At 39.0% G+C, this 27789-nt stretch overlaps 1 protein-coding gene across 1 annotated transcript; it reads left to right on the forward strand.

Annotated features, from left to right (window-relative positions):
- The first annotated feature begins 2604 nt into the window (after positions 1 to 2604).
- LOC136140473 (zinc finger protein 112-like) lies at positions 2605 to 27578 on the forward strand. Its single transcript, XM_065898605.1, is given in 7 exon segments — positions 2605 to 2619; positions 12055 to 12181; positions 15748 to 15840; positions 25160 to 25555; positions 25640 to 26199; positions 26362 to 27547; positions 27550 to 27578. Coding segments are annotated over 7 exon segments (2406 nt in total).
- Positions 27579 to 27789: the final 211 nt, after the last annotated feature.

Here is a 27789-nt window from a genome sequence, read left to right on the forward strand (position 1 = left end):
AACAGAATAGAAATAACCCATGGAGATGTTCCTTAATCTTTAATGTTGGTGAGCTATAGAATCCACCATCTATTTCAGATTGTTGAAATGCTTATGAGCAATTATTTTCATGATCTAAAACAAATTTCCTGAGATATACATTGATAGAAATGATAACAGCTAACATTTATAGATTGTGTTTTATGACCAGGCAGTGTTTCCAGTGACTTACAGATACTAACTTATTTTTCATACCAAACCTATCATTACCCTCATTTTACAGATGAGAAGCAGGTTTTTTAAAACAATCATCGTACAGTCAAATTAAGTATTTTTTTCCTGTTTGGGGTACAATTCTATTAATTTTACCACAGGTGTAGATTCGTATAATCACCACTTTCATCAGCCACAGAACAGTTCCATCACACCAAAACATTCTCCTATTTTCCTTTTATAATCACCCCTCACCGCATCTGTAACCACTGGTGACCGCTATAACCCTATAATTTCATCTTTTTGAGAATGTCACATAAATGGCCTTATACCACATGTAACCTTTTAGGGCTGGATTCTTTAACTCAGCATAATGCGTTTTTGTCAATGAAAAATTTTATTTGAGCCAAATCGAGGATTATAACCTGGGAACAGCATCTCAGAGAGCTCCAAGAACTGTTCCCAGCTTAATGCCTTTGACATTCATCCTAGTTGTGTATCAGTACTTTGTTTTTATTGCTGATTAATATTACATTTATGGATATACCATAGTTTATCCATTCACCCATTGAAGAATATTTGGAATGTTTCTAGCTTTTGGCATTTGTGAATAAGCTGCTATAAATATTTGTGTACAAGGTTTTCTTTGCTTATTTTTCTAGAATTCATAACCAGGAATGGGATTGCTGGGTCATAAGGAAAATGTATGTTTAACTTTGTAAGAAGTGGCCAAACTGTTCTCCAGGGTATCTACTATTTTGCATTCCCATTAATGATATATGAGAGTACCAGTTGCTCCACATCCTTGTCAGCACTTAGTATTTTATGTTTTTATTTTTTTAATTTTAGCCATATGGTAGGCATGTGTTGGGATCTTATTGTGACTTTTATATACATTTCCTTAATGACTAATGATGTTCAGCAGATATACCTTTTTTTCAGCTTATTTATCTTCTTTACTAAAGTGTTTTGCCCAGTTTTAAATTGAGTGATTGAGTTGTGTTTTCCATATTGTTGATGTTTGAGAGTTATTCATGTATTCTAGATACAAGTCCTTTGTCAAGATATGTCCTTTGCAAATACTTTTTCTCAGCCTATAGCTTATCTTTTCATTCTCTTAACAGTGTCTTTTGCAGAGCAAAAGTTTTTAATTTTGATGAAGTCTGATTTATCAGTGTTTTCTTTTATGAATTGTGCCTTTCATGTCTAAGAACTCTGCCTAATTCCAAGTCAGGAAGATTTTTCTCTTATATTTTCTTCTAGAAGTAATGATATCTACTTTTTCATTCCTAATATTGGTAACTTTTGTTATCTCTCTTTTATTTTTTGCCACTCTTGCTAGAGTTTTTGTTATGGTAAAAAAACCAACAGCTACTTTTGGTTTCATTGATTTCTATATTTACCTTTATTATTTCCTTTCTTTTGCTTGACTTGGGTTTATTTTGCTTCTCTTTTCTAGTATCTTAAGTGTAACTTACAGGTTTTCTTTTAAGAAAAGAAACTTCTTTTAAGAAGTTGAGCAAATCCCAAACAGGATGAACTCATAGCAATCCAAGCGCAGGCACATTTTAATCAAACTGCTGAAAACTAAAGACAAAGAAAGAAACTAGAAAGGAGCCAGAGAAAACTAATGCATTACCTTTATGCTCTAGTTGTCATATATTGCATGTATATAACTTGAAAACCCTATAGTGTTATAATTTTTGCTTCCAATGGTCAAATATATTTTAAAGAACTCAAGAGACGAGTAACCTATCATATCTTCCCGAATATTTACTGTTCTGTTGCTCCTCCTTCCTGATGATGCAAATTTCTTTCTTTTATTTCCTTTGAAAGTTTTCCTTCACCAATCGTTTTAGAGCAAGTCTGCTCCCTGTGAATTCTTAGTTCATCTGAGAATATCTTTATTTCACCTTCATTCCTAAATATTTTTCTAAACTATTATCTTTAGTATACAAGTCTGTTTTGACAGTTCTTTTCTTTCACTGCTTTAAAAGTGTATTGTGCTACTTCCTTCTGGCCTCATGGTTCCTAATGAGAAATCTGGGTTCCATCGAACCATTGTACCCCTGTAGGTAATGCATTGTTCTTCTCTGGCTGCTTTCAAGCAGCATTATCACCTGGGAGCTCTATAGAAAGGCAGGTCCTTGGGTCCAGTTTCATGTCAATTTATTTAGAATTTTGAAGGGGTGGGACCAAGGCTCTTCCTTTTAATAGGAGCCCCAGGTGATCTTTATTTACTTTAAGCGTGAACAAGTGCTTGTTGAACAGCCTCATTTAATTTTTAACATTTATTGTTTAACCTACATACAGTAAAATTATTTTTAGTGCACAATTCTGAGTTTTGGCAATTGCATCACACTAAAAATTTGTGCGGAGTGAAGATCTGCCTTGTTTTAACTTTTGACAACAATGGAAATTTATAAAGTAGCTTGGCACTACTTGGGATTCAAACAAAATTAGTCGTCATTGAAATGACTTTACTACAGTATAAGTGCTATTTTTGCCTTCTAGGTTGAATTCATTAAAAAACATCATGAAGTCTGCAGCTAAAGCTAATTTCCAAAGCCATTCAGTATTCAGTAATAGTGGTGGAGGGCAGCTTTTCTCACTTAGAAAGCCCGAGACTTAAAACATCGCAATAAAACTTTACTGCAGCTCAGCCATTGAACTGCTGGGTGGTAAGGCAAGTCAGGATATTTAGCTTCTGTTTCTGACGAAATTCATGAAACTTTTGATGATTAAGTCCATGAGAGTAAATGAAGTTCACTGTTGATGCTACTGCTTCAGTAGCACCTGATATATTAAAATATTTTCTGCAGAGTACCTGCTGATGAATAATACAACAAAGAACCATAGACTACAAACTTACATTTTTACCAGCTTTATAAATTTGTCATCAGTTTTCACACAGTCCAGAAGATTACACTTCAGGTTACACTGAATTAGTATGTTTTCAACTTCTTTGAAAATATTTTCACTTGTAGTTGTTCCACGCAGGCTGTTCTGGTGACTTACTGATTAGTCACTTCAAACTTGGCAATGATTCCTTCAATAAACCGTTACCGAGCAACATCTGTGACATATGCTGAATTGCCAAGAGCCAAATAAAGTTTATCAGAATTATTTCCCTTGTATTGTAATTGACTATAGTGTTCCCATTGTATTCAACTCTTTGAGCAACGATTCTTGCCCAAAGTCTAATAATCTTAGAAAAGTTTTATTTTTTCAGGACACATTTCTTTGGCTGCCACAGTCAAACATGATTTAATTAACTCATCATTGGTAAATTGCTTTATTTGCTTGGGACAGAAATAGAAGCTGAATATCTGAATATCCAAAACTTATTTTGGTTACAGCCTCATTTTCATTACTTTTGTGAAGAATATCTGTTCCAATGAGACGTTTCATTAAAATTTTTAAATCCTTCTGACCAGTGCTTTACTGTGAATTGAGCATATTTGTGATGAATGCTTAGTCTGCTAATGTTCACATATATTGTATTCTTTTAGCATAGCTATGTTGTTGCTGCATAAAAGGCAAAAGGCTTTGCCATCTAATTCTGTAACAAAATATTTTACTTCCAATGTGCCTTAAAAGTGCAACATTTGAAGTCTCTTTTTCTCTTCTTGTTTTGACATGATGAGTATGTGCTAGTAATAAAAAAAATTAAATGTTGTGGTATATCATTACATGCGATACTTTAAAAAACACATGTGATACTTCAATTGCTGTTGAGCTATAGCTAGGTCTCTATGATTTGTACTGTGTTTAGCAACAGTATAAAGAAATGAGAGGGGCACATACGGTCTCTGTTGTAACTACACAACTCTGCTGCTGTAGTATGAAAGCAGCCATAGGCAATATGTAAACAAATGAGCATGATAATGTTCCAGTAACACTTTCTGGACATTGAAATTTGAATTTCATGTAATTTTTATGTGTCCTAATATTCTTTAAAAAATTTTCCCCAACCATTTAAAAAACTCTGTCCATCTCTAAGAATGTTAAAAACCATCATTAACACACAGCCTATACAAAAAGAAGCAGTGGACCATAATTGGCCATATTTTGCCAACGCTGATTTTGACTAGTGTTTTCATGTTTTCAGTTACATCGATTTATGTTTTATGTTTATTTTGGATTTATTGACTTCTGTCTTATGTTTATTATTTCCTTTTTTTCTGTTTGTTTTAGGTTTAATTTATTTGCCCTTTTTCCCCTAGTTCTTAGCTTAGATAATGGATTTAAGACTCCTCCTCTGTTCTAATATATACATCATTGAATACATTTTTAAAAAAAATATCTGCTTTGGCAGCATCTCATACATTTTGATATGTTGTGTCTTCATTTTCATTCCATTCAAAATATGCTCTTTCTTTCTTTCTTTGGTTGCTCTGGGTCTTAGTTGTGGCAGGCAGGCTCCTTACTTGTGGCAGGCAGGCTCCTTTAGTTGCAGCTCGAAGGCTCCTTAGTTGTGGCTGGTGGGCTCCTGAGTTGCGGCTCACCAGCTTCTTAATTGCGGCATGCAGGCTCCTTAGTTGTGGCATGTGAACTCTTAGTTGCGGCATGCATGTGGGATCTAGTTCCCTGACCAGGGATCAAACCCAAGCCCCCTGCATTGGAAGCGCACAGTCTTAACCACTGCACCACCAGGGAAGTCCCTGCTCTACTTTCTTTTGTGACTTGGTCCATTGGTTGCTAGAAGTATGCTGTTTAATTTCTAAATGTTTGGAGATTGTCCAGATATCTTTTTGTTACTCACTTCTTGTTTAATGCTATAATAGAGAAAATATCACTTCTGGATACATCATAAACTTCTGAAAATTAAAGATAAAAATTCTTGAGAAAATATGTGGTAGAACAATGATTCATACATCTGCAGATTTCTCATTGGAAATCATGTAGGCCAGAAGACATTGGAACAGCATCTTTGAGGTGCTTAAACAAATTGTCAACTCAGAATTATATATCCAGTGAAAATTTCCTTCAGGAAGAAGGGGGGGAAATGTCACACCTATGCTAAAAAGGAGTGTTAAAGGAAGTTCTTTAGGTTGAACAGAAATGATACCAAATGGAAACTAGGAACTTCAGAAATGAAAAAAGAGCAACAAAAATAGTAAGTTTTTTTGTAAATATAAAATATTCTTTTTCTCCTCTTAAAAATGCAACTGTTTAAAATAAAATTTATAGCTTTCTTGGCTAGAGCACTGTATATAGAGAATACATATGACAACTAATTAAAGAACAGGGGAATTGGTAAAATAATAACACTAAGTACTCTGTGAAAGATATGTATATTGCAACCCCGGAGGAGGAAAAAAAAAAGGTGATAATAGCCAAAAAGTAATAGATGAAAAGGGATGAATTTAATTCTAAAAAAATTCATCCCAAAAGAGGGCAGAAAAAGGGTCATAGAGGAAGAAAATCAAGGAGGAAAAACAGGGAAAAATAATAAAATGGTAGACTTAAATCTGACCATATTAAAAATTACATGAAATGCTAATGACCTAAATATGCTAATTTTAAAAGATTGTTAAGATTGGATGAAGAACAAAAACTGAGTATATGCTGTCTAAAGGAGCCCCACTTTAGCTATAAGGGTATAGATATGTTAAAAGGATTAAAAAAAAAGTACCATGCAAACATCAATCAAAAAAGGCTGGAGTGACTATATTAATATCAGACAAAATAGACTTCAGAACAAGGACTATTACCAGGGAGAAGTAGGGACATTACACCAAGCGTCAGTTCACCACGTAGACATAACAATCCTAAGTGTGTATCCAGAAAACAACAGAGCTTCAAACTACATGAAGAAAATCTGACAGAACTGAAAGAAGAGATAGAGAAATCCACAATTAAATACGGAGATTTCAACACTCTTCTCAGTAATCAATACAGGCAGACTGAAACTCATTAAGAATACAAAACTGATTATTCCTACCTGAACAATACCATTAACCAGCTTGACCTTGTTGACATTTCTAGAACATGCTATCAAATACAACAGAGTGCACATTACTTGCATAAGCTTCAGTTTTAGCAATTTCTGTTGACCTGTCTGAGTTCACTGGAGTTTCTGCTCCTTCTGATCTGTTTCTCCCACTCAGTTGCAGGTTTCTATGTAGCAGGGACTAGGTCAATTTCTCATTGTGTTCATTGCCAAGTATAGGGATTAGCAGAAAAGAGTTATTCAGTATCTGTTAGGGGTTGGTGTAGTTTTCCAACAGGCAGCAGAAAATAGGAACCTTCAGCTATGTGAGATTGTGTTCAGATTTTCTGAAAATGCATGTGGGAGAATAAACAGTATAACTATTCCCTGTCCTTTATCTCAGTAAGTTTTGGTGGGATGCCGAAGCCACCAGCTTTTTCAGAATATTCCAAGGGTAATATACACCTTTTGATAATTGCTACCTAAAGTAAATATAGTTAGAAACAAACCAAGGCTAATGTGTGGCTTCTGTATACTTCATGGTGATAATGAGGATGATACAAATAACAGCTAACATTTATTAGGTGTTTATTATGAACCTCGCTGGCTTTCTAATGCTTTGGTGCATTAACTCATCTGTTCTTCATAATAACTCTATTTTTATTTCCATTTTACAGATGAAGAAACAGAGGCATCAAGAGGTTAATTAACTTGTAAATGTTTACTTTGCCAGTAAGTGGCAGAATCAAGATTGAAGCTTGGTGGCCTGATGCTATAGCCTGGGCTCTTGGCCAAAGCCCTGATTTTATTAGACTGGCAAAGTTTTAGGAATTAATAAGGCTGCAGCCAAACCTGTTAAAAGGTATCCTGGAGCAGCTGAGTGTTAAAAGCTAACAGGGTCAAGGATGCAGGTGGGCAAACTACTGCCCATGGCTTATTTTTGTAAATCCCCTTTTCCTCCCCAGCTAAGAATGGTTCTTATTGGGTTGGCCAAAAGGCTCGTTCGGTTTTTTCCTTTAGATGGCTCTAGTAGCCCTTAGTTGTCTTTAACTTCATTCAAAACAATTTTGTTAGATTGTACGTAACAGCTGTCATATCAGTGTGCATTTAAAAAAAGACTTACGAATTTTTGTGTAGCCGTTTTAATATTGAAGATGGAAGGAAAAGAAAGCAACATCTTTGGCATATTATGCCTTATTATTTCAAGAAAGGTAAAAACGTAACTGAAACGTGAAAAAAGATTTTTGCACTGTATGGAGAAGGTGCTGTGACTGATGGAACGTGTCAAAAGTGGTTTGCGAAGTTTCATGCTGGAGATTTCTTGCTGGACGAGGCTCCCCGGTTGGGTAGACTGGTTGAAGTTGATAGCAATCAAATCGAGACATTAATTGAGAACAATCAACGTTACACCACGCGGGAGATAGCCGACATACTCAAAATATCCAAATCAAGCATTGAAACTCACTTGCTCCAGCTTGGTTATGTTCATCGCTTTGATGTTTGGATTCCATGTAAGTTAAGTGAAGAAAAACCTTCTTGACCATATTTCTGCATGCGATTCTCTACTAACGTAATGAAAACATTCCGTTTTTAAAACAAATTGTGACAGGCAATTAAAAATGGATACTGTACAATAATGTGGAATGGAGAAGATTGTGGAGCAAGTGAAATAAACCGCCACCAACCACACCAAAGGCCGGTCTTCATCCAAAGAAGGTGATGTTGTGTATATGGTAGGATTGGAAGGGAGCCCTCAATTATAAGCTCCTTACGGAAAACCAAACAACTAGTTCCAACAAGTCCTGCTCCCAATTAGACCAACTGAAAGCAGCACTCGACGAAAAGTGTCCAGAATTAGTCAACAGAAAATGCAAAATCTTCCATCAGGATAATGCAAGACCACATGTTTCTTTGATGACCAGGCAAAAACTGTCACAGCTTGGCTGGGAAGTTCTGATTCATCTGCCATATTCACCAGACATTGCGCCTTTGGATTTCCATTTATGTCGGTCTTTACAAAATTCTCTTAATAGAAAAAATTCCAATTCCCTGGAAGACTGTAAAAGGCACCTGGGACAGTTTTTTGCTCAGAAAGGTAAAAACTTTTGGGGAGATGGAATTATAAAGTTGCCTGAAAAATGGCAGAAGGTAGTGGAACAAAAGGGTGAATACATTGTTCAATAAAGTTCTTGGTGAAAATGAAAAATGTGTCTTTTATTTTTACTTAGAAGCCAAAGGCACTTTTTGGCCAACCCAATACATATGAAAGGTTGTAAAAAGAACAGAAAGAACAGCATTCCACAGAGACAGTTTGTGGCCACAAAGCCCATGATTAGCCCTTTTTTGAGTTCTTCTTCCACAGATGACTTTGAAGTTGCTTGGGAATAGTAAATAAGATAAATAACAGTAAATAACTATTGAGAACAGTAAATAACCTTGAGGAAGAACCCAAGAAATTACACTCCTGTTCTCCAAATCCTCCCAAGGGTCAAGCAGTGAGCCAATGCTTTATACAGATATAGTAGCATCACGGGCTTCTTTAATCTTTATTATATCCATGTGGGAAGAGGGAAGTATCAATACCAGTTGAGCCTCCTCCCGCTTCAGGAGGAATATTCACCAGCCACTAAACTTTTCAGAAGGGTGGGCTCAGTGTCTAAACAAATGTTCTTATCAGGGCAACAACTTATTAAGTGAAAAGCCATAATCTCTGCCACGCAGATTTCTTTCAACCCCATCTGCAAGGACAGTTTTATGATGTAGAATAGTATCTGCTTCTCTGCAGCTACAAGATAATAGAAAACATTGGTATAGTTACAACAGTTTTCCACTACTTATGCACATAATCCTAACAGCAATCTTAAATGTTGGTACTATTACGATCCCAATGCTGCAGCTTGCAGAAATGAAACCTAGAGAGGTTAATTAACTTAACCATGATTAAAAATATATAGCAAATATATAGCAGTGCCAATATACAGCAATTTTATAGCAATGTGAGGTTTTGAAAACGAATTGTCCCCAGAGGCCACTTTTAACCAGTACCTCTCCTCTCCCACTTAACTGTCTCTCCTTTCCCACATTTCCCAGGATCAGAATGAGTACCTGGGGAACCTCGAGGTGTGTGAGAACTGCCAGGTATGGCGGTGCAGGCTGTCCCATGCTCGTGGGCATCCTGCCAGGATAGCCTAGTGGCAGCTGGACCCCAGCCCACACCCTGCTTGTGAAGGTGTGTGTGCCTGGGAGGAGGGACACCTTTTTCTGATTTGCACAGAGATGCATTTCCCCCTCTCTCATGGCTTCTTTCTTTTTACCTTTTGTGCCTCTTCAGGTCTCTGCCTTTCCCCAGGAAACGGAGAAGATGATCAAGTTCCAGGTGAGTTGGATTTTTATTTCCGTCACTTAACGGGTATTTCATTTCTCAGTAAGTGGACACCTTTTTTCTCTTCCTTGCCAAGCGTAAAGAATGACAGCAGACATTTAATACCATTTGTGTGCCGTGCTCTTTTGTTTCATTTTTTTTAAGTTTCCCTTTTCAGTTTTTATTATCATTGTATTTCACAACTAATGGTGTGAAAGAGAATAGGAATTTTTAAAATGGGAAAGCCCGCACATTATTACCCTGCTTACAAATCACCTGTTTCCCATGCTCATTTTTCATGTGCATTCATAACTATACTTGTAATAATACAATTGTGAATTTTTTTTCACTTAAAATTATAGCACTTAATTTTTGTCATCTAATATTATTTCAATGAACTGTTATACACTCTCCCCCATTTTTTTTAACTATTCGTCATTCACAAGCTTTTAAATTTGTGAGGATTCTCATAGTTTTACACAACAGTATCAGTTTCTCTACATCTAATCTTTACTCAAAAAGCAGTTCTGAGAGAATTCTGATACTATTTGTCCTTATGTTCTAGGGACTCAAAACTTAAAAAAAATTTTCTTTTTCTTAAGTGGTACCTTTGTAAAAAGACTACTTAAAGGATGGTTTTGTCTAACAGGGTCATACTGAGGCTGAACTCAGAAAAAAATAGTGTTAGCTGTTTTTGTTCAAAAAGAGCTAGATTCTTTCTTTCCAGGACCTGAACGCTTTCTTTGTGTGTGTCTGTGTCTGTGTGCCTGTGTGTCACACCGTTCATGAAATAATTTATTAGAGCATTACGGGTACTTACTTTTAAAATTTTAGACATACTATAAGGCACACAGGCACTTTCCATCTGTCGTGCTATTCACTGCTCTAAGAGGGACTTGGAATCATCTTCACTGTCAACATGAAGATAAGAGGTTCATGTAAGTTGAAAACCTGTTCAAGTTCCTGCAGTAGGCAAGTATCTGGCCAACTCCAAAGCCTTTGCCTCTGGATTAAGAGTATCAGGCATACCATTTGGGTGGAAAGAGGGGCAAAAAAAAAAAACCCCAAACACACAGACAAACAAAAAACAAACCAGAGTTCTCACTCAGAGACCAAGACTTGAAGTTGTGATGTTCAGAGCTCCAGCCAGAACAAATACACTGTTGAGCAAGTCTTCATATAGAAATTTTAAATTTCCCTATAGGAAAAAATTAAAAGACAAATAGCAAGGTAGAAAGAAAAATCTTTATCACATACATGGAAGAAAAGGCCTTACTATCCCCAAATGAATGAATGTTATTACAAAACAAGAAATAGAGATGACCAGCAAACCTATGAAAAGGGAATGATCTTCATTACTAATCAAGTTTGTGAAAAAAAATTTTTTTGCCGTACCGGGTGGGATCTTAGTTCCCTGACCAGGGATCGAACCTGTGCCCCTTGCAGTGGAAGCACGGATTCTTAACCACTGGACCGCCAGGGAAGTTCCGTGAAAATTTTTTGAGATAACTAGTTTTTACTTCCCAAATTGACTTCTGAGATTATCAAAGATTTTTTTTTTTTTAATATTCATGTCCATTGTTGGCCAGGGTATAGAGTTTTAGGGATTTATACTTTCTTGGAAGCAGAATAAGTTAAGAAAATCTTTTTGAGGAAACATCTACCATTATGGTTTCAAAACTTTAAAGTTTGTTATTCTTCAACATTACCATTTCTACTTTTTGTAATTTATTTTAAGGAGATAACCAGCAGAGTTCCAGGGACTAAGGTCTATATGGAAAGATTTTTTTTTGCAACATTGTTTATAATAAGTAATCTAAACCTAAGCGTGCATTATTTGGATCAGTTCACTATATTCTCAGTCATCAATTTCTTGAATTACTGTGCAGCCCTGAAGTGGGATGCCAGAAATCGTCATCGTCATCCTTCATCATCATCCATCATCACAATAATAGTTATCATTTATTGGGTACTTACTATGTACCAGTCACTGGTCCCGAGTGCTTGACCTATAGTCACTCGTTTTATTACCAGTACCCTAAGGTACAGTTAGCAGCCTGCAAATGAAGAGAGGAGGAGGACCAAGTCCAAGGTCCCACAGCAGAGCATCCTGATGTGAACACAGGCATTCAGGCTCCAGAGCCGCGCCCACAAATGCTGCACATCTAGATGGGGCACAGAGGAGGAGCTACGTACTCGAACAGTAGGGGTGACTCGTGCCTTGTAGGATCAGCACATTAAATAATTGTGTAAGCGTATAAAAGAGGGAAAACAGACTCCATCACACGCTGTTGGAACTAAAGCTTTTCTAGCAGCCCACGCAATGCACCAGAGTCCCAGGGACTTACCTGTAGGAGTACGAACAAAAGGCAGCCATTTAAAGTGCAAGGATGCCTTTTCCTGCAGCCCTTCTGGTGGATGGAATTGGCAGTGTGAAAAGCAAACAGCAGGCAGCTACTGAAACTTGACTCGGTCCCTCGGAATCCGGAACAGCTTCCCATTCTTGACACTTTCTCAGTGCTGCCCCTCTTCCATAAACATAGTCTGTGTGTGTTTGGTATTGTAGGAGCCAGTGTCCTTCAAGGACGTGGCCGTGGTCTTCACCGAGGGGGAGCTGGGGCTGCTGGACTCTGCCCAGAGGAAGCTGTACCGAGACGTGATGCTGGAGAACTTCCGGAACCTGCTCTCAGTGGGTGAGGACGGGCGCCCTCTGTGACGCAGTGTCAGCCTCCTGGGGTGTCTTTGTGTGTGCAGTTGCTTGAAGCTCTGGGACTCCTAAAATCATTCTCTGAGCTTGGGTGCCTGGGAGTCCTAATAATCCCTGTACAGCAGAGACAAGATGTTTCTGTCCAGGAAAAAAATCTGTCCTTTGGACTATAAATGGGCAGCTTGTGGTGCTGCCCCACTGGTTTGTCATAAAATCAGTTTAGTGAGTTGCTCCAGCTTCTTTGTCTTTCAGGGTTCCAGTAACTGTAGTTGTTTTTGTTTTTGTTTTGTTTTGGTGTGTGTGGGGGCACCACACCACACGGCTTGCGGGATCTTAGTTCCCTGACCAGGGGTAGAACCTAGGCCTTCCGTCAGTGAAAGCACCGAGTCCTAACCACTGGACCGCCAGGGAATTCCCACTGTAGTTGTTTATAAATGTGATTTTTCACAGGTATTTTGTTTTTTGCTTTAACAATGTAGTTGTAAATAACTTCAGACTTAGAAAATTTGCAAAAGTAAAAGTATAGAACAGGAACACCCATACAGCTTTTACCTAGATTCACCTATAGTAACATTTTACCCCATTTAAATTTTATCATTTATGTGCGTGTTCTTTCTATCTCCATAAATATTTATATGTATGAAAACATATGTATATACCTAATTTTTTTTCTGAACCATTTGAGGGTAATTTACATACACTATGGCCCTATTATCTCTAAATACTTCAGTGTATATGCAGAGTTCAGGAATCCCAAGACTACCCTTACTCTGACACCAGTTGCAAGCTCGGGGGGTCCCCTGAGCCTCAGTAATTTGCTAGAACTCTCAGAAGTCACTAAAAGCTGTTATACTCACAGCTACACTTTATTACATGGAAAGGATACAGAATAAAATCAGCCAAGAGAAGAGATGCCTGGGGCAGAGTCCAGGGGAGTTTCCAGCAGAAACTCCCAGCTGTCCTCTCCCAGTGGAGTCGTGGACAGCACTCAGTCTCCCCATCGGTGACGGGTGACCGTACATGCGGAGTGTTGCCAACCAGGGAGGCTCACACAAACCTTGGTGTCCAGAGCTTTGATGGCGGCTTGGTCACATAGATGTGGTTGAGCACCTACGTGGCTGACTTTGGTTTCCATCTGCCCCCTCACTCCCGGAAATCAAGCTGATACACATGGCCTAAAGGCCCCACCATAAATCACATTGTTAAACTCTCTGGTGCGGCCCAGGGCCTCCAGGTAAAAAAAGACACTCTTATCAGGCAGTACATGGCCAGTGCTTAGAGATCATCTCCCAAGAGCTGAGGGCAAAAGCCAGAAGAGCTGAGGGCAAAAGCCAGACCTCTCTTTGGGCAAGGTTAATACTTCACTGAACAGTATATTTTGTAGAAATAGGAATATTCTCTTACATATCCCCAGTGCAGATATAGTCCTTTTATCCAATCTATCATTTATACCCTAATTTTATCAGTAGAGCCAATTATCTAACTTAAAGCAAATTTTTTCTCTCCAGGGCAAGATCCAGGCTATGGTCTAGTCTAGCTGTCGGTGTTTCTTTAGCCTCCTTTAATATGGAACATTTTCACAGCATTGCTTTGCCTTTTAAGACTGTGACTTTTTAAGGAATACTGCTACTCCGTCCCCCCATTTTCAATAGAGCATTCCTAGTATTTCCTCATAATTAGATTCAGATGATCCATTCTGGCTGGACCTCTGCAGTTGGTAGTGGTGTGTCCTTTTGAGGGTATCACATCTAGAGACACACCATCTGTCCCTCATTAGTGATGCTAATTTTCATCACCCTGTCAAGATGTCCAATTTCTCCACTCTAAGATTACTGCTTTGTTTCCTCTTGCAGTCACAAGGCAACACTTTTTAAGACCACACAAACATTTCCCTATAGACTTAGCATCCATTGATGATTCTTGCCGTATCCAGTCTTTACCACGATAGTTACCAAATGATGATTTTCTGACTTCGTGCTTCCTTCACACGTAGCAGTGAGCACTTGGCATTCTACAGAAAGCAAGAGCCCCTCTCTCTTAACCATTTATTTATTTATTATTTGTAGGGACTTGTGAATTCTCTTATAAAAATGATTTGTAATTTATTACTGTAATAATTATCTTGCTAAAGTTGTTCCAAATTTGACCCCTTTAAGCTGACTCCTTGCCCTTGCAATATGCCCCCAGCCTTTTTTTGAGCACTGTCTTATTTGGGGGCATAGCATGCTGTCCTAGGCTCATCCTTTACTTTGCCCCAGCTCCGGAATCATTTATTTGATTTATTAGGGAATGGTATTTAACACCAAGGTCTAGATGCTAGGGATTGTCCTTGCCACTGTGGTTTCTTTGTTTCCTGGTCTCAGGGTTTAGAGCTAGGAGGTAGGGTGTGTCTGTGTGTGTGTATATTCATATACATACACATATACATGCACACATATTGATATAAATATGTATATATATGAATAGTTATTCAGTTTCATTCAAAATAAGAGAGATGTTAATTCAGATCATACTGAAACACCATTTTTCATCCATGAGATTAGCAAAAATTCAAAAACATAACACTGTATTTTGGGGGCAAAGCTGTGGGGAATAAAACACTTTCATGCATTGAAAGTAGGAGTGCAACTCAATACCACCCCTAAGGAGAGGAATTTGACAATATTTAACAGAACTATGGAGTTAACTTTTCCCAGTTCACTTGAAGGAATTTTCCCTAAAGATAACAAAGTGCAAAAGAGCATTAATAGTATACTAGTTTGTGTAAGGAGGAAGGGAAAATAAGTAAATATATGAATATCTGCCGACCTTTATAAGAAGAAACACAGGAAGGATTAATCCGGAAATCATGAAGTTAGTTTCTTATAAGTGGGTGGAAGGTAATAGTGTGGAAGGGATGTTTGAGAGACTTACACTTGTCTGAATACACCTTTTTGTCTAGTTTGGACTTCTGAAAATATGTTGGTTCAACACATTCTGAAAATTAAATCCAATAAGAAGGCAAAGGGATGATCATCTAAAAGAAAAATGAATTGTATTTGAAATTAATACCTTAACCACAATGAATAGAGAAAAAGTATTCACGGAAGTAGCTAAGGAACACGGTGTATAACTCTATACCCTTAGTTTTAGGTACAGTGGGAGGGGGATGGGAGAATGACTTGCAATCCTGAACACTTTTCAGTGGATTTGTTTATTGCTCTGATATGGAATAAGCAATTCTGAGACTATTTTAGATGTACTACAGGTGCCAAGGCCATTCAATGGAGAAAGTATCATCTTTTCAACAGATGGTGCTGAAGCATTTGGACTTCCATATGCATACATTTGCATGCCTCACATCTACCAAAAAATTAACTCAAAATGGATAAGAGACATAATGTAAAATGTAACTTCTAGAAAGAAACACAGGAGAAAATCTTCATGACCTTGGGTTAGGCAAAGAGGTCTTAGATATGATCCCAAAAACATGATTCAGAAAAGAAAAAAAACACACAAGTGGGACTTGGTCAAAATTTAAAACTTTTGCTGTCCTCGCTCGCCTTTTTGCAGGGAATCAGCCCTTCAAACCGGAGCTTATATTCCAGCTGGAGAGAGAAGAGCTTTTGATGATGGAGACGGAGACCCAGAGAGATGGGTGTTCAGGTGAGATCCATCCAGCAGTGACCCAGAAGCCAGAGAGCCCCTCCTGAAACATGAGTCAGAAAATGTCAGGCCCTGAGGTGTCTGTCCCCTCACCCCCTCTAGCTTTCCATATTCTAGCTCATTCATCCTGTCCCAGCTGCACTGGCCCATTGCTGCCCATCAGACAAGCCAAGGTTACTGTGCCGTGACGGACTAAATCGGTTAATGCACGTGTGGTCTTTCACTGTCTTCGGTCCTCCTTGAGGCAGCTAATAGGTATAGAATAAATCAGTGTGGTGGAAGGATACTCCAGAATATTGTCTGTCAACTGATGAATGCCTGTCCTAATTCTAACTGTTCAGGTGTCCTTGAGTATTCATGGATAGGTAGCCATTATTCCTAAAAGATGAATAGCCAGTCAGCTAAAGGAAATATCAGAAATGATCAATGCCAACATTATAAGTGACCCTTCCCATGCAGCAATTTCAAGGGAGACACTCTTGCATTAACTTCCTCATTCAGATGCCCAGCTCTTTATCTTCCCATTCTGTCCTCTCTTCTCACCGTCGCATCCCCTAACACCTAAACAGTCTCTTGACCTAGCTATGGTTTTTTAAAAAAGTTTTATTCAATTTACTTAAATTAAAAAAAACAACAGTTCACCTACTTTTCCCATCCCCCAACCACTGCCTCTTGCAGCCAACAGTCTGTTCTCTGTATCTGTGAGCTTGGTTGGTTTTGTGTGTTTGTTGCGGGGCGGGGGGTGGTGACTTTAAGTTCCACATATAAGAGAGATCGAGCGGCATTTGTCTTCAAATACCTCAAGGTCTACCCGTATTGTTGCAAATGGCAAGATTTCATTTTTATTTATGGCTGAATTTTCTTTATCCATTCATCCATCAGTGGACACTTAGTTTGTTTCCTTATCTTGACTATTGTAAATAATGCTGCAGTGTACATGGGGGTGCATATATTTTTTCTTTTTTGTATGAATTTATTTATTTTTATTTATTTATTTTGGGCTGCGTTGGGTCTTTGTTGCTGTGCACGGGCTTTCTCTAGTTGCGGTGAGCGGGGGTTACTCTTCGTTGTGATGTATGGGCTTCTCATTGCGGTGGCTTCTCTTTGTTGCAGAGCACGGGCTGTACGCGCGTGAGCTTCAGTAGTTGTGGCACGCGAGCTCAGTAGTTGTGGCTCGTGGGCTCTAGAGCACAGGCTCAGTAATTGTGGCGCATGGGCTTAGTTGCTCCACGGCATGTGGAATCTTCCCAGACCAGGGCTCAAACCCACGTCCCCTGCATTGGCAGGCAGATTCTTTTTTTTTGTGGTACACGGGCCTCTCACTGTTGTGGTCTCTCCCGTTGTGGAGCACAGGCTCCAGACGCGCAGGCCCAGCGGCCACGGCCCACGGGCCCAGCCGCTCCGCAGCATGTGGGATCCTCCCGGACTGGGGCAGGAACCCGTGTCACCTGTATCAGCAGGCGGACTCTCAGCTACTGCGCCACCAGGGAATCCCGGCAGGCGGATTCTTAATCACTGTGCCACCAGGGAAGCCCCATATATCTTTTCGAGTTACTGTTTTCGTTTTCTTGAGATAAATACACAGAAGTAGAATTGCTGAATCATATGATAGTTCTATTTTTAATCTTTTGAGGACCCTCCATACTGATTTCCATAGTGGCTGCACCAACTTCCATTCCCACCAGTAGTGTACAAGGGCTCCCTCTCCTCCACATCCTTGCCACCATTTGTTATCTCTTGTCTTTTTGATAACAGACATCCTAACAGGTGGGAGGTGATAATCTCATTGTGGATTTGATTTGCATTTCCCTGATGATTAATGTTGTGGAGCATCTTTTTATGAACCTGTTGGCCATCTGTATGTCTTCTTTGGGAAAATGCCTATTCTGGTCTTCTGCCCATTTTTTTAATCAGATCGTTTGGTTTTTGCTATTGAATTGTATGAGTTCTTTCTATATTTTGGATATAACCCCTTATCAAATATATGATTTGCACATATTTTTCTCCCATTCAATAGTTTGCCTTTTCGTTTTATTGTTGGTTTTCTTAGCTGTGCAGAAGCTTCTTAGTTTGACTGTAGCCCCACTTGTTTATTTTTGCTTTTGTTTCTTTTGCTTTTGATGAAGGATAAAATGATTTTTATCCTTCATTTTGTTAATGTGGTGTATCACACTTACTGATTTGCAGATGTCAAACCATCCTTGCATCCCTACAATAAATCCCATTTGATTTTGGTGTATGACCCTTTTAATGTGTTGTTGAATTCAGTTTGCTAATATTTTGTTTAGGATTTTTACATTATGTTCATCAAAGATATTGGCCTGTAATTTTCTTTTTGAAGTGGTACTTCCAAGTTGGACATATATGCGAGTCCAAACATTTTAGTAATGTTTTTAAGTCCTCAGACCCTGGTGTCAGAAGCCATGGTCACACCTGTGTAGCCAAGGATGCTCCTGGGTGAGAAGGAAAGTCAATTGAAAATTTCAAAACAAATTACTTCACTTCTATAATTTTTTGTTTCCATCTCAGTTAACATTCAGAGTCATAACAGGCAATATACTCTCTAGAGCAGGGGTCAGCAAAGTTTTTCTCTAAAGGTCCAGATAGTGAATATTTTAGGCTTTGCTGGCCATATGTGGTCTCTGTCACATATGCTTCTTTGTACACCAGTTTAAAAAATGTAAAATCTATTCTTGTTCTTAAGCTACACAAAAACAGGGCTAGAGCCATAGTGTGCCAGTCCCCCTGCCTGATAGCATCAGTAGGAATGTAATGTCATATTTTAAAATCTCTTTTTATTTAAATTTTTACATATACTAACATGTATATACCATATATTAATGCAAAATTTTGAAAATGTACATTCTTTTTTTTTGAAAATGTACATTCTTATTTTTAATATACTAATTTTTCTCCTTCATGGTACCTTGAGCAAGAAATCCCTCCCAATCTGAGATTATCTCTTTTTAAAAATAATCATCACTACATAATCCAATATGTGGCTATAACATGCATCATTTACCCATTTTTTAATTGATGGGCATTCATTTCTCTGCCGTCTCCCTTGTTTTTTTACTACTAATATAGAAAATACAGCAATAAAAACCCCAATCCAAATGTCGTTGGGTACTAGTGATTTTATTTCTGTGGAATAAATTACCTGGTGACTCAGAGATTCAAATAGGAAAACCATCCTACTGAGCTGTTTTTTTTTTGGCTGCGTCGGGTCTTAGTTGCGGCACATGGGATCTTTGTTGAAGCATGCGGGATATTTTCATTATGGCGCAGTCTCTTCGTTGCAGTGCTCAGGCTTCCCTCTGGTTGTAGTGTGCAGGTTTTCTCTCTAGTTGTGGCGTGCGGGCTCCAGGGTGCGTGGCCTCCAGAGCACGGCTCCATAGTTTGCTGCACGCGGGTTCTCTCATTGAGGCGGGTTCTCTCATGTGAGCTCAGTAGTTGTGGCTCACAGGCATAGTTGCCCCGCGACATGTGGGATCTTAGGTCCCTGACCGGGATCGAACCCACGTCCCCTGCATTGGAAGGTGGATTCTTTACCACTGGACCACCAGGGAAGTCCCCTTACTGAGCTTTAACTTGGGAGTTGTAACCAAGAGAGACATAATTATCCCCATTGACTTTCCTGCAGCCTCTAGGAGCTGATTTAATTGACGTGGGCAAAGAAATATTTTTAAAATGATAGTCTTACAACCACTCTGTTAGCAGAAGAACTATCTCAGTTTCCACTAGGAAGGAGAACAATGTCAATAAATAATGGCTTCTCTTTTTTTTTGGCTGTATTGGGTCTTCGTTGCTGCGCGTGGGCTTTCTTTAGTTGTGGTGAGTGGGGGCTACTCTTCATTGCAGTGAGTGGGCTCTAGGTACATGGGAGTAGTGGCATGTGGGCTTAGTAATTGTGGCTCACAGGCTCTAGAGCGCAGGCGCAGTAGTTGTGGCGCACGGGCTTTGTTGCTCCGCAACATGTGAGATCTTCCTGGACCAGGGCTCGAACCATGTGCTCTGCATTGGCAGGCGGATCCCTAACCACTGCGCCACCAGGGAAGTCCCAATAATGGCTTAACTGTCCATCTCCTTGCAAGATGTTCCAAGTCGCAACCCATCCATCTCTCCCAAAGTCATCATCTGCATAAATTTCCTAGTATTTTTCAGGCCAGGCAAGGAAGATTCAAGGTGAGAAAAACAAGAGGTAGGAAGACCAGCCCCTGTCTTTCTTTTCATCCCCTATTCAAAAATAAGTATATATTTCTTCATCTTTATTTTGTACACGTTAGCCATTAAATAAACAAATGTTAATGTAGATTTTAGACAGTTTTCAAGCCTTCATCCCCATAAAGATCTAGTGTATAATTTTCAACTGGTGACCATTATAACCTGAAAAAAGTTGTACTCTCAGGTTTCATACATCCTGAGGGAAAGAAAGAATATATCTCAAGTGGTAATTTGTTCCCAGTATTTTGAAACTTCAGTCCATGTAGGCATGAAACTAAGAGGTACAAACCTACCTATTGATATTTTTCCAAGTTTCCGTATTTGAACTTTGCATTTGAGCCTTACGATTGTTTCATTACAAACTTTATACCTTCCTCAACTATTTACACCAGTGGTTTTCATACTTTTTTGGCCATGGCCTTCAGTATGTAATGTAACCCAGTACAGACCTAGGTGTGTATACATATCCGCAAGTCTGAAACAAGCATTTATGCACGGATACCCTGACATGCAGTGCAACTGTGATATTTTCTGTCCTTTTTAAAATTGCATGTCACGGGCTTCCCTGGTGGCGCAGTGGTTGAGAGTCCGCCTGCCGATGCAGGGGACGCGGGTTCGTGCCCCAGTCCGGGAAGATCCCACATGCTGCGGAGTGGCTGGCCCGTGACCCATGGCTGCTGAGCCTGCGCGTCCGGAGCCTGTGCTCCGCAACGGGAGAGGCCACAGCAGTGAGAGGCCCGCATAGCGCAAAAAAAAAAAAATTGCATGTCACAATCTATTAAATTGATCTTAAGCCTCACTAATGGTTTCCCACCATTAGTGTTCTTGTGCTGTTATAGGCTATTCATTCCAAATACATCCAGTAATATTCCATAATCTGTTTTCAGCCTTCTCTGCCAGTGATTAAATTTTGTCTTCTATTGGAAAGTGATAAGAAAAAATAATTTTACTTGGAGTGAAAAAGATGATTTGTAGTCCATGTTTACATAAAATCAGCTTGTCAGTCCACATAAGTAGAATCTGTTTCATGGAATTGCCTGATTAATTTGATCAGAGGTGCAGAGTCAACAACCTTTTAGAGCCACCTACACCTGTTGCTGACATGAAGCTTCATGATCCCCAGGGGCTGTGAAAGGTGATCCTTTACCAACATTATACCTTAATGCTGCTGACTGCCACTGATGCAATCTGAAACTCCCAGCAGGGATGGAAAGGGAAGTTTCTGGTCCGTAGAGCCAGGCAAGCATTATTGCTGTATAAACCAAGGGCTTCTGGGCTTTTTTTTTTTTTCCGCATAGCAGATTATTCCTGTTTTTCATTTCCAGTGTCATCTCTAATTATGGCAAAACCATCTACTTCATTAACCAAGAGATACTTTTAGTAATCTCCATCTTTCAAGTAATAAGATGTTCCCTGCAAATTATCTTGCTTTTTCTTCTCTTTCCTTGGTAGTTTGCTGGTTCCAGCGAGATCTGAATACCATTCCTGTCAGTAGTTCTCATGTAGCTGTTCTCAGCTATTTCCTTTGATAATTTTAATTCCTTTATGGCTTAATTAGAATATCAGACATCACTGGGTTAAGAGTTTTTGAAGTCATAGCTTAACCTATATGTTAACCTTAACTAAACCTTAAGTTTTAATGCAACCTTTCATAAATACCTTATGATGTCTTACACATGCCAATCATGTTGATCTAGCATTACAATTCCTTGCCAGAATTTCCTTTTTAATAGAAAACTTACTACATTTGCATTAACTAACTGCAGACGTAAAGTACATATGGGTAAAATAGCATGGTAATAAAATATGACACATCTGTTTTTTAAATTATACATATGTTTGATTACTTTTTTCTTATAATTTTTAGATTTTTTTTGATCATTTACAGTGGTGACATCTGATCTCAGGCTGTGATAGGCTGGCCATTTTATGCTAGAATAGTCTTTGTTTTCTCCATTTCACTTCTTCTGTCTCCACCCCACATAACCCTGTTCTTGTTTTCAAACAGGCAGATCTCAGAGATATTGCAGGTTCAGTTCCAGAGTACTGCAATAAAGCAAATATTGCATATAAAGCAAGTCACAAATTTTTTGGTTTCCTAGTGCATATAAAAGTCATGTTTATACTATACTGTAGTTTACTAAGTGTGCAGTAGCATTATGCTAAAAGAACAATTCACATACCTTAACTAAAAAATACTTTATTGCTAAAAAATGCTAACCATCATCTGAGCCTTCAGTGAGTCATAGTAGTAACATCAAAGATCACAGATAACCATGACAAATATCATAATGAAAAAGTTTGAAATATTGTGAGAATTACCAAAATGTAACACAGAGACATGAAATGAGCAAATTCTGTTGGAAAAATAGTGCCAGTAGGCTTGCTCAACATAGGGTTGCCTTCAATTTGTAAGAAACCCTACCTGTGAAGCACAATAAAGCAAAGCACAATAAAACAAGGTACGGAGTATATTTTTCCCTGTAGACTGAGTTAAAATGGCTTCTAAAGTGATAGCTTTGTGGCATAGAGTTGGATGTTGTAGCCATTGTTAATGTACATGATTAGAAAGAACTCTTCTTCTCAAGCTCACATGGAACATTCACCAAGATAGACCATATTCTGAATCAAAAAACACACCTTAACAAATTTAAAAGAATAGAAATTATGCAGTGCCTGCTCTCAGACTGCAATGGAATTAAACTAGAAGTCAATAAATCAAATAACTGGATAACCTCAAATGGAGATTAAACAATACACTTCCAAATAACACGTGGGTCAAAGAAGAAATCTCAAGAGAAATGTTAAGATATTTTGAACTACATGAAAATGAAAACACAGCCTACCAAAATTTGTGGGCTGCAGCAAAAGCACTGCTTAGAGGAAAATTTATAGCATTGAATATATGTATTAGAAAAGAAGAAAGGTCTAAAATCAATCATCTAAGCTTCCACCTTAGGAAACTAGAAAAAGAAAAGCAAATTGTAAGCAGAAGAAAAGTAAGTAGAAGACAAGAAAAAGAATTGGAAATAAGAAATCAGTAGAGAAAATCAGTGAAACCAAAAGCTGGTTCTTTGAAAAGATGCCTAAAATGGATAAGCTTCTTAGCTAGGGTAGCTAAGAAAAAGAGACACAAATTACTAATATCACAGAAATGCGAATTACTAATATCAGAAATGAAAGAGGGAACATGACTACAGAACTTGTGGGCATTAAAAGAATAAAAAAGGAATACTATGAACAAACTCTGTGCCCACAGATTTGACAGCCTAGATGAAATAGACCAATTCCTTGAAAGACACATTTGCCAAAAGAAAAGTAAAGCTATTTACTTTATTTGACATGCCTCGTATACTGTGTCCCTTCATTTCGTTATTATATAAAATATTAACATAGTAATTGAAAGCTTTGCTTTTGAGAAACCAAAGACATCACTAGGCATTTTTTAAATTAATTTTTTATTGGAGTATAGTTGGTTGGCATTTTTTTTTAAAGTACTACTGAGATGAGTACTCATAGACATGCCGTAAAGTGTTACCCTGCAGTCAGTGAACTGCCCCAGATCCTGCTGCCACGCAATCATCAGTGTGGCCTTTTATTTTTAATTTTTTTATAAATTGGGCATAGGGTGGGGCTACAGGTAAGATTTTATACAAGAAAAACTACACCATTTATTTTCAAAATTAAAGAGACACAATCCACAAGATTCTTGTGACCTTTGCTTTTCTCATCAGCAGGTGATATCTGAGTGTAGCCCTACCTCTCACACAGCCTTTCAACATTGCAGTAAAACTGCCATCACCAATTCCTTTCCCATGAAAAATAACTCAACACATATATGCACTTTCAGTTCTGTGAGTGAGAGTGACTCAAGCTGTGATCTATTCATTATGTGCTTATTGAGCAACTACTATTCACTAGGAGTGTTACAGGCAGTGAGGGTAATGCTGTGTACACAGTGAAGTGCTTGTCCTTGTGGGTAATCCACCCCAGTGTGGAGAGACAGAAAAACACAAAGAATTATTATGTTTGAGGATAATGTTCATGTTATGAAAAGAATCCTCTTTTACTGCTCCCCCCCTCCTCCGCCGGATGCTGAAAGAGAATTAACGTACTGCCAAGTGTTAGGAGAGTGCACGTTATTACTTCAACCCCGTTGGACCACCGGTCCTCAGGGAGTATACTTCTCACCAGGATATGAAGATCTGTTGCCTGCTGATAATCTGAGCTTTCATAACTAAGGGACAAGCCATTTCCACCCAAACATATGCATCTTCAACTCTTCTGGAGCCTCAAATTCCCTAAACATTAAAGTAGTTTTCCAGCAAAATGGTGCAAGCCAAAGTCAATGTTCGCTGAGTTTTGTTTGTTTGATAACAAAGGACACCTACTGGTGCCATAAAACTTGCCTATGGTTCCCTCAGCTTCCATTTTTTTCTGATGTCTTTGGAGTTGAATTCTGTCACCCGTGTTTTACGTTCTGACCTGCACCATAGCCCTTGATAATTGCAAAATATCTTTTGAAAGGAGTTAAAGCTGATAATGGCTTACAGTGACTTAGAAGAGCTTATTAGTCTCATGAAGATAAAGAGTGAATTAGAGATAGGCAGTTTGATGCCTCAAGCATAAAGATATACTTTTACCTTCATCTGCACAGCATTTAACATGCAGTCTTCTTAAAAACAAAAATGTTACCATGCCCATTACTATCAGGGCAAAAAGCATTTATCCACTTGAAACTATACTCTTTCCGATTTGAGACTGTCCCCTTCTGTTTTCTTGAAATCTCCAGGCAGCCCATGATAATATGTGTATGGTTTAACTAGGCATTTTGAACAGGGCCACCATCTTCGATGTCCAGGTTGTGTTGCAAAGCCCTGATTTTGAGGCATGCAGATAGCCTGAATTCTGTGGATCCTACTCATATTCCTGGTGTAGCCAAAGATGAGCCATTTTCTAAGTATCATCAGAGGTAGTAACATGAATTTTCCTCCAGTTTATTGAAGTTGCATATCATCATCTAAGTGCAAAATCTTGAAATCTCTGAATAAAAGCATTCACTGTGTACACGTCTAAAATCTCTTTATTCTTATAGGAACCAAGAGTCAACATAATATGGAAAGTATTCAAGAAGTGGGATTAAGCTGCCTTTCCCCCAAAGAGCTTTCCACCTGGCAGACCTGGCAACAAGGTGCAGGCAGGTTAACTGGGTGTCAAGATTCGATGAAAATTTTTCAAGAGAATATTTCTCAGCTGCAAAAACAAGGTGATTCCCCCTGCCAAGTTCGGGCAGGAATACCGATTCAGATTTCTGAAGATGAGAACTATGTATTGACTCATATAGGAGATGGTTCCCATGACATAAAAAGTCAAGAATTTCCCTCTTGGAGAGCCCAGCATTCCTGGAGGAAAATGTATCTTACAGAGTCACGTAATTATCAGTGTAGATGTCAGAAAATTTCCATGAAAAATGATTTCCGTATGTCTGAAAGTATCAGTTGGATCTCACATCACAATGATAATCTGGGTGTACACAGAACAGAAAGAATCTATAGCTGCCATGACTGTGGAGAAGATGTCATGAAGGTTTCATTGCTTAATCAAGACTTAATTCAGACAGGGCAAAAGCCCTACCCTGGTAACGAGTACAGAAAAGCCTTCAGCAATGACTCCAGTTCTGAAGTTCTTCAGCAGTTACACTTAGAAGGAAAGCCCTGTACCTACAGTCCATGTGGAAAGGACTGTAGTTACAGTTCAGTTCTTCATACTCATCAAAGTGTTTGTAGAGGAGATAACTGTGTTTCTGAGAGTTCACATCTGCAATGCCATCAGAAAGTACACGCAGAGGAGGTGCCATTTAAATATGAATATGGTGAGAATGTCAATCAGTGTTCCTCTCATAACACATATGAACTTACTCACACAGGAGAGGTGTCCAACAGATGCAACATTTATGAGAAGGGCTTCAGTCATAGCTTAGACCTTAGTAGTAGTTTTAGGGTCCATACTGAGCAGGAGCCCTATGAATTTGAGGAGAATGGGAATGCCTTTAACCAGAATTCTTGCCTTCGAGCCCATCAGAAAATCCAAACTGAAGAGAAACTATACACAGATGTGGAGTGTGAGAAGGGTTTCATTTGTAACTCAGATTGTAACATTCAGCACAGAGTTCACATGGAAGAGATTCCCTATAATTCTGAGGTATGTGGTAATGGCTTCAGTCTGGCCTCACATTTTCAAGACCTTCAGATAGTCCACACTAGGGAACAACCATATAAACATTTTACATGTGGTAACAGCTTCAGCCAAAATTCATATCTTCAAGGCCATCAGAAAATTCACATTGGAGAGAAACCTTACAAGGAGTGTGGGAATGGCTTCAATTGGAATTCAAAACCTAAAGATCATCAGAGAGTCCACACTGGAGAGAAGCCATACAAATGCAACGCATGTGGTAAAGTCTTCAGTCATAGATCAATTCTTAATGTTCATCAGAGGGTCCACACAGGAGAGAAACCTTTTAAATGTGAGGAGTGTGATAAGGGATTCAGTCGGAGTTCATACCTTCAAGCCCATCAGAGAGTCCACACTGGAGAGAAACCATACAAGTGTGAGGAGTGTGGGAAGGGATTCAGTCGGAGTTCATACCTTCAAGGCCATCAGAGAGTTCACACTGGAGAGAAACCATACAGGTGTGAGGAGTGTGGGAAGGGGTTCAGTCGGAGTTCACACCTTCAAGGCCATCAGAGAGTTCACACTGGAGAAAAACCATTCAAGTGTGAGGAGTGCGGGAAGGGATTCAGTTGGAGCTTTAATCTTCAAATTCATCAGAGGGTTCACACAGGAGAGAAACCCTATAAATGTGGAGAATGTGATAAGGGCTTCAGTAAGGCCTCAACTCTTCTGGCCCATCAGAGAGTCCACACAGGAGAGAAGCCATACCAATGTGATGAGTGTGGTAAGAGCTTCAGTCAGAGATCATACCTTCAAAGCCATCAGAGTGTCCACACTGGCGAGAGACCATATATATGTGAGGTATGTGGGAAGGGCTTCAGTCAGAGAGCATATCTTCAAGGTCATCAGAGAGTCCACACCAGAGTGAAGCCATACAAATGTGAGATGTGTGGGAAGGGCTTTAGTCAGAGCTCACGCCTTGAAGCACATCAGAGGGTCCACACAGGAGGGAAACCGTACAAATGTGAGGTGTGCACAAAGGGTTTCAGTGAAAGTTCACGCCTTCAGGCACATCAGAGGGTCCACACAGAAGGGAGGCCCTATAAATGTGAACAGTGCGGTAAGGGTTTCAGTGGGTTTTCAAGTCTTCAAGCCCATCACAGAGTCCACACTGGGGAAAAGCCATACAAATGTGAGGTGTGTGGTAAGGGCTTCAGTCAGAGATCAAACCTCCAGGCTCATCAGAGAGTCCACACGGGAGAGAAGCCATACAGATGCGATGCATGTGGTAAGGGTTTCCGTTGGAGCTCAGGTCTTCTAATTCATCAAAGAGTCCATAGTGGTGATACATTCTATAAAAGTGAAGAGTATGGTAAGGATTATCTTTCTTCAGAGAATCCATACAAAAGTGAAATTCTGTAAAATGGTATTCTATTGCGTTCTGAAGTCCTCAAACGAGAGCTGAAATTTTCCATTCACTCCGGTCCTTAAAGTAGAAAAAGAATTTCTTTCATGAAAAGGTAATGTTTCTGCCCAACATCAACATTCACA

Source organism: Phocoena phocoena, chromosome 20 (genome assembly GCF_963924675.1).
Source record: "Phocoena phocoena chromosome 20, mPhoPho1.1, whole genome shotgun sequence".
Classification (NCBI taxonomy): domain Eukaryota; kingdom Metazoa; phylum Chordata; class Mammalia; order Artiodactyla; family Phocoenidae; genus Phocoena; species Phocoena phocoena.